We start from the raw sequence: 11,221 nt of genomic DNA on the forward strand, positions 1-11,221 counted from the left end.
CACCACGCCCGGCCTTGATCTCATATCTTGTGCAAAGAAACAGAATGTTATTCACTGTAAATATGTGTAAAGATGGGGAGAAGAGAATGTGATACTTGCCAAGAAGTTTTAGAGTTTTTTTTTTCATTCCTTTTTGAAAACCTTATTTGTGATATTAGTGATATGGAAGTGAAAGATTTTGTTTCCTTGTTTCACCACCCACCTTAATAAAAACACCACTTACCCCCCCAGATGGAAATAGCTTGCCAAGTTTTCCTTTTTAAGAGATAGTCTTTCTTCTTGTTTCCTCTTCCCCCTAGCATATTCCTCTGCAGACACTATTGAAGTTCATGGTGGACATTGCCCTGGGAATGGAGTATCTCAGCAACAGGAATTTTCTTCATCGAGATTTAGCTGCTCGTAACTGCATGTAAGAGTCCTGGGCCATCATGGAAGGGGTTGGACCTCATGGTATTTGATGTTTGCCAGGGTGGGGGATGGCCTGTTGCTGTTGAGATATGGAAGGAAGCTAAGTTTGGGATGGGACAGTATGGCTTGCTATGAAAATGGGATTATGACTGGGTGTTTGCTTGGGATTTAAATACCTTTGCCTCTAAGACTCTGATTGGCCTCCAAAGCTTTCTCCTGTGCCTACTTTTTTATTTTCACTCCCTCACTCAAGTAGGACTGCTAGGTGTGACCTTTGATCCTTCCTCACTGCCAGCAGCTAGCTTTGGACCCAGAGTTACGTGTAAGTCAGCTAATCGTGAAGACAGTAATAAAAATTGCAAAGGTTTTGGCCCTAAGTTTTCCTAACGCTTCCTTGTGAAGGAGTTCTGTGCTTTGAATTCATGGAAGCTTTCTTTTCACAGCAGACAATGGCTTGTTGTCTGAACTTTGGACTTAAGTTCTCCCCATTTCTTCAGCCTGCTTCAACAGAGCCATTATCTGCTGTAAATCTTCAAAAACTATTAACTAGTAACTATTTCTTGATTTTGAGTTTGCTGTTGCAAGAAGAGGGAGTGGTCCTTAAATATGTTGCTGTCGTTTGCTTTTCTAGGCCAGAGCTGTGACAATAGGGCCTCCACCCTCAGGCCTCCCAACCAATCCTGCCCTCCAGCTCCTACCCATTTCACAAACCTCATTTTTAGAAACCCCAAAGGGGGTTTGGATTTTGTTATTGTTTTTATTTAAATAATTTTTCTACCATGGAGGTAGAAAAATTTCTGTTTCCTTTATGTTTTTCCCACCAGGTAGGGTGAACAGCTTTCTGGTTTTCCCTGGACTGAGGGGATTCCCAGGACATGAGACTTCCAGTTTTGAAAGTCAGTGTCAGGCAAACAGAGACAAGTTAGTCACCTACCCCAGACCACTCTATATCTCTTCCTTCTCTTTCTCTTTTTCCTCTTCCTCCTCCTCCTTCTTGTCTAGGAGCTGTTTTAATAACAAGTTATAAATGCAATTATATCTCTTTAATTTCCCAATTAATTCCTCAAGCACCCACCTGGTCATCTTGGCAAGTAGTCCAGTGTCTCCCTCTTACAGCAATACTTCCCCTCCTCCCCCACACTCTCGGGAGCCTTGCTTAGTCCATAAGACAGGTGCTGCTTCCAGAACTTAGGCAGGAGGCTCCTGGGGCACTAGATCAGTCCCGCAGAGGGCCTGGTTTTCAGCTGCTGCTCCTTCGACTCCACATCTCTGTTCCCTCTGGGAGTCTCCATCCTCTGTGCACAGGAGCACTTGCTGGTGCAGATCCCCGCACAGACCAGAGTGCCGCAGCACTATAGCTCTTCTGGCTCCCCCACACTTGCCCGGCCATTGGTGCCAAAGCAGGACCCTCCCAAGCCGATAGGGTCTCTATCTTCCTTTGGTCACTTTCCATAAATGTTTTCAGCTGCATGTGATTTAAAGCTTTGCCTCTGAGGTTGCTGATGACATGAACTTGCCCTCTGCAGGTTGCGAGATGACATGGCCGTCTGTGTTGCGGACTTTGGCCTCTCTAAGAAGATTTACAGTGGCGATTACTACCGCCAAGGCCGCATCGCTAAGATGCCTGTGAAATGGATTGCCATCGAGAGTCTTGCAGACCGAGTCTACACAAGTAAAAGTGACGTGGTATGTACACGGCTTTGATTCAGGGCCCCACGTTGCAAAGATGAGGACACACTGAAAGCAGTGACTTACGCTGGTATTGCAAGACATTTTATTCTTTGATAAACTGAGGATTGGGAGCATGCTCAGCATCCTCTTTTATGTCTTGCTAGATACTTTAATGTAGGTGGAATGGTAGATTCTGGTGAAGCATCCTAACATTCAGAAGAGCTGTACTTTGCACAGGCCCTTCATTTATTCCTATTTTTCTTTGCAATCAAAGGATGACTCATTGCCCACAACTAAGGTATTTCCTAGTCATTAAATTAGATGAGTTCATCCAGTGGCTCTTTGGAACCGAGATGCTATATGAAAGGCACTGTGGAATTACACCCTTGACCCAAGAGCAGGAGAAGGGAACACCTCACAGTCATGGTGGAGCAGAGCCTTAAGCAGAGGCCTGGTGTGTGACGAAGCTATATCTGCCTTTGCCAAATTTCCCAGAACAACTTTCATAAAATTGGGGAACAGTGACACTCCAACCCACACTATTGCCGTGTTGGGAGAGCAGCACGTCTCATACATAATTGCCGGCTTTGTGTACAATCATCGGGGCTTTAAGGAAATGACCTTTCCCAATGAAAAAGTCCATTCAGCCTTTGTGGAAAGACTTGCATCCTAATTTGTTGTTGCCTTGTTCTCAGTGGGCATTTGGCGTGACCATGTGGGAAATCGCCACGCGGGGAATGACTCCCTATCCCGGGGTGCAGAACCATGAGATGTATGACTATCTTCTCCACGGCCACAGGCTGAAGCAGCCCGAGGACTGCCTGGATGAGCTGTGAGTGAGCTTCTCCATGTCCCTGGGCTCTGCATGGGGCAGCCAGGGCTCTGCAGACACCTGGGGAAATGCACCTATGTGTGTGTGTGTGGGAGGGTGCTGTTAGCCAGGTGGGCATGCGCAGGGGGTGGCACCTGCTGACACTCCTGGCCAGGAGCCATTCCTGGTGTGGGAGATGACATGTGGCATCTCCAGTGAGCCCACCAAGTGAGCCTCAGCTGTGAAGGACAGGCACTGTCAAGTCAAGGTGATGGCACGTGTCCTAAAATTCCTTTCATACCTCTAGGAAATACATCCACAGATAAACAGGTTTGCTTTATGGTGCATGAGATACTGGAATGACTCCCCTCCCTCTTTCAGACCAGTTATCCTTCTCTTTCTATAATACATAGCATTTCAAACACACCACTCACAGTAATATCCTTCATCAGGAAATTTAGAAATCTAAGCCAGTCACTTTGAGATCAGGCTGGTCATCAGAATTGCTTGGAGGATGTTCTAACAATGTGATTCCTTGGCTCTGTGCCTGGAGGTAGTGATGCTTTTGGTACAAAGTGTGCCCAGAAATGTGCATTTTAAAATGCTCTCTGGGAGTTGGTGTGCTCAGCCAGGAGTGAAACCCCCAGCTAAACGCACGCAGGACCACAGAGCACATCCCTTCCCAACAGGCCCCTCTGTCCTCCAGGCAGCATGGGCCTTGGAGTGGGGCAGGCCAGGCTCTGCCTCCTAACCAGCCATGTATGTTGTGGCCATCGCAGTTGACTTGCCCTCTCTGTGCCTCATGTTATCAGCCACAAAAAATGTCTCACCATACATCCCCCAGGGAGATACAGTGAGGGTATCTGCCCAGAAGGCTCAGCCTGTAGGAGGCACACGGAGTAAATGCTCACATAAGGATGCCAATTATTAATGGCATCACTGTGAACCGATCTCCCCCAGGCACCTTGCTGACCTTTTTAAAATAATTTCTTATGGTGCTGCCTGCAGCTTGGTGATTTGAACTTTCCTGATGGTCAGTCTCCTCTCACCGTTCACCATTGTGTGTAAGGCTTGTGGGCTTGGAGAGGGCATTCTCACTGCAGTTAGCAAGAACATTTCAGCGCTGTGGGCCTGTGCTGGCTGTCATGGAGTGCCATGCCCGGGCGCCGGCGCGGGTGAGCACGGCGGGCAGCCCCCCTACACCCACATCCACACCCACACAAACACGTGCCTACACATGCACACACTCTGGTCCTGCTGCCTCACATGGGAGAGAGAGCCTGGGTCCGTTTGCCCACAGGCCTCCCAAGTGCCTTCAAAGCAAAACAGAAGGGAACTGTTTTAATCAGAGCGTCACCCTGCTTGGCGGTGGTGGTGGTGGTTATTGTGGCTGTAGCTGAATAACATTAAGAACACAAACAAACGCTGTAAATCATTTTAAAACATCATGGAATGGTAATTAAATTAGTTCTAGGGTTTCACGGTAGTTTTAAAAAGGGCCATGTTAATGAAATGCTTGTTTCTGAAAATGAGGAAACATTTCAATCAAATAATATTGACTGGAAAGAGTTCGTTGCAGTTTCTTAGCTTTCCCTGTGCACTAAAAAAAGTTCATATTTGCAGTGATTATCGGGGATCTTAACGAGGTCGAAGCTTTGTCACATTGTGGTTTTAGAGCCAAAATGAGAGAATGCTGAGTCGGTTTTCTGGGAGACTTCTTAGGAGACGGAGCGGCAGAGTCAGCATGCGCCACGTGGCTGGGGAAGTCGCGGGCAGACCCCTAACCCCCACCTCCTGTGGGCTCCAAGCACCGGCGTGCAGAGGCAGCTGTGGCCCCCGCTCTGGCCTCAAGGCCCTTGCGAGCCAGGCTTCCTTCCCTGTCTCCTCTCGCATCTAGATGCTGGCAGACAACAGCATCCCCCAAAGAGGCCTCTGTGTTTCCATTTCTGAGACGTTTCCTTTTAAAAATGAAATGAATCCTTCTTAGCTGCTTCTGTCTAAACACAGTTGAGATGAGTTAACTCCTGTGTTTGGTTGCCTCTTGGTTTTTGAAAAGTCAGCTCTGAGGCACAACGATGTGAATCACAGGGCGCCCTTTGTGCCCTCCCACCCTGCCCGTCTGAGGGTCACCTCTCCTCACAGCATCAGCCCCTGAATGACCAGGCTGCGGGCCCCTCTCCTCACCACCCCAGAGGCCACTTTCTGTGCTGCCCCTATCAGTGTCCATGGGACAGTTCCCCACTGCGCCCATCACGCCAGGCTCCTAATACATCCTTTTGGTGGTGACCAGAGTGACCTTTCTAGAATGATAACCCCATCATGGAAGGCTTCTGAAGCTGATCTTTCAGTGGTTTTTCATTGCCCATGGGGTGAAACCCAAATTCATCTGGATCTGACCCATGTCAGGCAGGGCTGCTCAGTGGTTACGAACCTGGTCTGTGGGGCCAGACAGCCCTGGATTTGCGTTGCAGCTTTACCCTCAACCAGGGGCCAAGCATCACCCTCTCAGGTTCCTCATCTGTAAAACAGGTTTAATGGTACCTGTGTAATGGGTGGCTGTGCTGATTGAGCAAGCTGATGTCTATAAAGTGTTTAGCACAATGGCTCAAACAGTAAACTTGAGGAAAGGTCAGGGGTTGTTATTTTAGCCAAGGAGGAAGGGGTCGCGGATGAGACCAGGAGCCCTGTGTCAGATGCACTGAGTACTGCCGTTGACTGCTGGCGTGACCTCAGGCAACCCCGCTCCTCTCCAGGCCTCAGCTGCCCTGTCCAGAGCAGAGCTGTTCCTTCCTTCATGGGGCAGCAGCGAGGAGTAAATGGTCGGGCACAGCGGTCTACCCACAGCTGCACTCGCTGGTAACGTTCTCGGTGCGTCAGTGGCCTTAAAGCTGTGCCCACTCAGATTCAGGGGCTCCTCTCTGGGGCTCACCTGCCCCCTGTCACAGCACTGCCCTCGTTCTTATTCCTGACCACCCAACACTGACCTTGAGCTCTCGCTCATCTCGGCCTCCAGGGCCTGGCGTGTTGACAGGTGCAGCGCGGCCCTGCCTCTTTCCCACCTCTCGTGTGCCCCAGGACCCAGCTCGCACCTGCCTTCCCCTCTCAAAGACCCTCCTCCACTCATTGACTGCCTCCTCCACTTCCACCGGAGGCATCCCAGGCCCAGAGAAGGAGCAAGGTAGGAGTCACAGGGGCTAAGTGGCAGAGCTGGGGTAGACGCTGGCTAAGATGGTGGAGACACGCGCACGGCTAACGGGAAACGGGCGCCATTTCCCTGAGCAGACTGGCAGCACTGAACTCAGCCGTCCTCAGAGCCAGGAACAAAGGATGTGCTTGAAAACTATGGGTTAAGTCACACATTTATAAATTTTGTAAATTTATATGATTGCATTTTTTAAAATTCTAGTAAAGTATACATAACATAAATGCACCATCTTAACTACTTTTGTATAGTTCAGTTGTGTTAAGTACATTCACATTGTTGTATGATCATCACCACCATCTCCAGAACTCTTTCATCTTACAAAACTGAAACTCTCTCCCTATTAAACTACCCGCCATTCTCCCGTATTCCCAGCTCTTGGCAGCCTATATAATTATATCTTTTATAAAATCTCAACAGAAAAACAAAAATGACCATTTACAAAGGCAATTACCAAACTGATTTTTCTTTCCATCCATAAAATTTCAATCACTAAACATCACAGCCCTTCTATTAATATTATTTACCAGGTGCTTCTTGCTAATCCTCTTGGTCCACTACTGCGAAATTGCCCTTCTGTGGGAGTAGGTTAGACAGCACACTTGCTCACCATGCTCTAAAAGTCATATTTATGTTTTTTATATTTCATAAAGTGTTGACTATAAAAAAGAAGTTTCAAAGTGATGTTGCTACTATTCTAGTTGAAAAACAAGATAGATTACTTAAACGCTTTCTCCTAAGACATGGAATAAATGAAAGTAAATTAAATAGCACAGCCCCTTGAGGAAGTAACCAAAAGAAGATTGTGTCGCTAAGGAAAGAATGTCTCAAAGCTCATCTCAGAGTGCAAACAATCAAGGCTCTGTGGAAAACAGGGAGTCATGCAAATTGATTTGTGCCGTGAAAGCCTCAAAAATAGAAACAAAAATTGTTTGCCAAGTCGAAGTGACCATCTAATGAAGGTAAGACAGGGAAACTAGAAAGAACTCCTACGCCTGGGATGAGAATCAGGATTGCGAGACGGAAACGTGCCGTGCCCTGTGTAAAGGGTCTTTATATACGTGGCGCTTTGGGAGTCTCCACCTTCCTCATGCACGTGCGAGTGTGGGTAAAGGCTGGAAAAGTAGACAAGTGAAAAGACATTATTATACGTCTACATGAGTGAGATCTGTGTGTTTGTGAAATACTACATTAGTAGAATTAGCCAAAGGATCTATAGGATATAACTAAATGTAAATATGGAAATTGCATATTTCTGTTCATAGGATACCAGTAATTTACTGCATGTGCCAGATGATTTAAGTTTGGGTGTTTTCTTATCCAGTGACATGAATATCAATTTCTCCAAACAGGAAAAGATCAAAACAAAATCCTTGCCAGGCATGGTGGCACACGCCTGTAATCCCAGCTACTCAAGAGGCTGAGGTGGAAGGATTGCTTAGGCCCAGGAGTTCAAGACCAGCCTGGGCAAAATAGCAAGACCCTATCTTATAAAATATATATCTCTGAAAGCCAATTAATATGCCCGACCCTAAAAGGTCAAGTCTAGCAATCATACATAGAAAATTTTTTTTTTTTTTTGAGAGTCTCACTCTCTTGCCTGGGTTAGAGTGCCGTGGCATCAGCCTAGCTCACAGCAACCTCAAACTCCTGGGCTCAAGCCATCCTCCTGCCTCAGCCTCCTAGGTAGCTAGGACTACAGGCATGCGCCACCACGCCCAGCTAATTTTTTCTATTTTTAGTTGTTTGGCCAATTTTCTTTCTATTTTTAGTAGAGACGGGGTCTCGCTCTTGCTCAGGCTGGTCTCGAACTCCAGAGCTCAAACAATCCGCCCACCTCGGCCTCCCAGAGTGGTAGGATTACAGGCATGAGCCACCGCGCCCAGCCAGAACATCTTTTTTAAAAAAGCGAAGCAATGGTATAACTTACTCTTTGTCCCAGCCTAGTGATTCCTGAGCGTCATATATTTTATCATGCTCCTTTAAATGTCACTCTGTCATGATTCTTAATTACATTGGACACTGGGGATGGAGAAACCATTCAGAAGAGAGAATCTTCACCTATAGAACACCTCAGATGGGGTCACGAGGCGCACTTGGATGTAGAGTTGTCCAGTCTGAATCTGATTTCCCTACTGCCCACATGGCCATGGCACCTCTGTAACATCCCTGAGCCCACTCTCACCATCATTACAAAGTGACAGCGACAGGGCTGTTGAGAAGACTGGATGGAGTGATACTCACCACACACTGCCCCTCACCCCTGCTCCTGCCCTACTTAGCCCCAGCCCCAGGGCCCTGCCTATTTCAGCTCTCCTGGTAAGCTGAAGTGAAGCACTTTCTCTGTGAAGTGCCAAGTAGTAAATATTTCTGGCTTTGCAAGCCTTCGAAGCGCCTGCTCAACTCTGCCACTGTAGCAAAAGCAGACACAGATAACACGTAAACAAACAGGCAAAGCTCTGTTCTGGTAAAATTTACAAAGCAGACAGTGAGCCAGATATGGCCTGTGGGCCATAATTTGCCAACCACTGTATAAAGAAAAAGACCATAAATATTCCTTATCTGCAAAGTTAGATATAATTGCCAAATAGGTCCTCTACTCCAGCAAATAGAATCACTTTCTTGTCAAATACCCATGGAACATTTACAAAAGTTTTATAAATATTAAGCCACCCAAAAAGAAATGTCAATGATTTCCATAAAAAGTAGAAAAAATGATTAAAATGTGATAAAAGTTAAAGATTAGATGAAAACGGGTGGATTTGTACTAAGGGATCCGTGTGCTGTGCCAGGAGATAATTCACTTCTTTTGCACTTTTAGGTATGAAATAATGTACTCTTGCTGGAGAGCTGATCCCTTGGACCGACCTACCTTTTCAGTGTTGAGGCTGCAGCTAGAAAAGCTCTTGGAAAGTTTGCCTGATGTTCAGGACAAAGCAGATATCATTTACATCAACACGCCGTTGCTGGAGAGCTCTGAGGGCCTGGCCGAGGGCTCTGTGCTCCCTCCGCTGGACATGAACATTGACCCTGACTCTATAATCACCTCCTGCACGCCCAGTGCTGCCATCAGCGTGGTCACAGCAGAAGTTCACGAGAACAGACCTCACGAAGGAAGGTACATCCTGAATGGGGGCAGTGAGGAGTGGGAAGATCTGGCTTCTGCCACCGCTGCTGCAGTCACAGGTGAAAAGAACAGTGTTTTCCCGGAGGACAGACTTGTAAGGAATGGGGTCTCCTGGTCCCTCTCTAGCACCCTGCCCTTGGGGAGTCCACTGTCAGATGAACTTTTGTTTGCTGACGACTCCTCAGAAGGCTCAGAAGTCCTGATGTGAGGAGAGCTGGGAGGAGACATTTCAAAATCAAATCCATTCTTCTGTTTAGGAGAACCCAATTAGACCTGACGTTTTTGGTATTTGTTTTCCTTACCAAGTAACCTCCATGGCCCCAAAGCACCAGATGAATGTTGTTGAGTAAGTCGTCATTAAAAATACATAATATATATTTATTTAAAGAGAAAAAACATATATGTATATGGTGGAAAGAGACAAGGATATTATATTTTAATAAAAGATGACTTATTTCACTGATCTTGCAGATCTTAAAATTTAAGCTTCAGCCGTTCTTTGATATTAACATTTGTACAGACAGAGTCAAAGTTTTCTAAGGTTCTTTTCCTTTCCATGACTGTTAAATGTAAAATATTTGTACAATGAAATGCCATATTTGACTTGGCTCCTGGTCTTCATGTATTCGATAAGAATGATTCATTTAATATTTAAAATTTTAAAACTGATTAATTTTCTGATATGACTTCCTAATAAAATATGAATGAAGAACATGTTGAACTTACTTGAGACTTGGAAAGACAGTGGTTGCTGGCAGCCTCAGTGCCTTTGCACAGGAATTCTCTTAGCACCAGGTCCTCAGTGCAATTGCTCTGATCTTTCTTGGCATTGTTTTTTAGAGATACGGAAAAACCACTCCAGGAGTCCACAGATGGGAACAGAAAATCTTAAAGGACTGAAAAATACAAATCAAGTAGGAATATTTAAAACAAACTGTAAAGGAGAGTGTGGCCGCCCTTCTCTGTTGGGAGGCTTGACTCACAGGCGGCAAGCGTGGGCGGGGGGCAGGCCATGGGCTCTGGGGCTCAGCACACCTGCGTGCACGTCTGGGCTCTGCCACTTCATAATAGCCGTCGTTTGTTGAGCACTTATTATGTTCCAAGAACTTTACGTGAATGGTCCTATTTAATCTGTATGCCATTATATTAACACCGTGGGTGCCAGCGCCATCATCACGTGTGGGCAAGAAAGCTGAGGCTTTGAGAGATTGAATAACCTGCTTATGGCCCACATCTAGAGAGTAGGGCAACCAGAATTTAGAATGTCTGATTCTGGCTGGCTCTAAGCATGTGATTTAAGGGTCTACTCCAGAACCTCTCGACATTTTTATTTTATTTAATAAACATTTAACACTTACTATGCTCCAGGCACAGTACCTATTTAATCCTCATAACAACTCTTCCAGGTAGGTACTCCTATTATCTCCACTTCACACATGGGCAAAGTGAGGCAGGAAGAGGCTAACTGATTCTGCTAGTAAGGGCAGGAGACTGATGTAGTCAGTTGAATTATTGATGCCTCAGTCGTTGGGGCAGCTGGCCACTGGCATCCGCAGGCCGGTCAACTCCCCACTGCTGAGCAGCCTCACCCAGGCCTCTTGCAGCCTTCAAGGATCAGTGTCTACACAGGATCCAGTAGTGTCTACACAGGATCCAGGAGTCCTGGTCACAGCTGCCAACCCAGTCACCCGATCTCCAGGGTGAACCGGCTCCTCTGTTATTGTGAAATGTTTCAGATGAAAAAATTCTGAGGGTTTGAAAAGAATCGCATTGTTACATGAAATGCCAGCATTACATCTTATTAATGAAAGAAAAAAAGGCTATAGATACTACAAAGATAATTTATTTATACTGTTGAAAATTTTTGAATAGTCATTAAAAAATCAATGAAAAAATTATCACCTACTTGAGTAAAGTTTCTTATGGATGCTGACTTTCAAGAATTTGAGGAATTCGGCCGGGCGCGGTGACTCACGCCTGTAATCCTAGCACTCTGGGAGGC

The 11,221-nt window shown here is 46.2% G+C and overlaps 1 protein-coding gene across 1 annotated transcript in view; it reads left to right on the forward strand.

Annotated features, from left to right (window-relative positions):
• The window catches only part of MERTK (MER proto-oncogene, tyrosine kinase), a 104,914-nt gene extending 95,236 nt beyond the window's left edge, over positions 1–9,678 (forward strand). The window contains exons 16-19 of the mRNA XM_012656782.1: positions 300–409; positions 1,935–2,094; positions 2,775–2,911; positions 8,914–9,678. Of these exons, the coding sequence (XP_012512236.1) occupies positions 300–409; positions 1,935–2,094; positions 2,775–2,911; positions 8,914–9,427 (921 nt within the window). The 3' untranslated portion in view covers positions 9,428–9,678. The remainder of the gene's footprint in view (positions 1–299; positions 410–1,934; positions 2,095–2,774; positions 2,912–8,913) is intronic.
• The last annotated feature ends 1,543 nt before the right edge of the window (positions 9,679–11,221 follow it).

This window comes from Propithecus coquereli, unplaced genomic scaffold (genome assembly GCF_000956105.1).
Source record: "Propithecus coquereli isolate 6110/MARCELLA unplaced genomic scaffold, Pcoq_1.0 Scaffold519, whole genome shotgun sequence".
In the NCBI taxonomy this organism is placed as follows: Eukaryota; Metazoa; Chordata; class Mammalia; order Primates; family Indriidae; genus Propithecus; species Propithecus coquereli.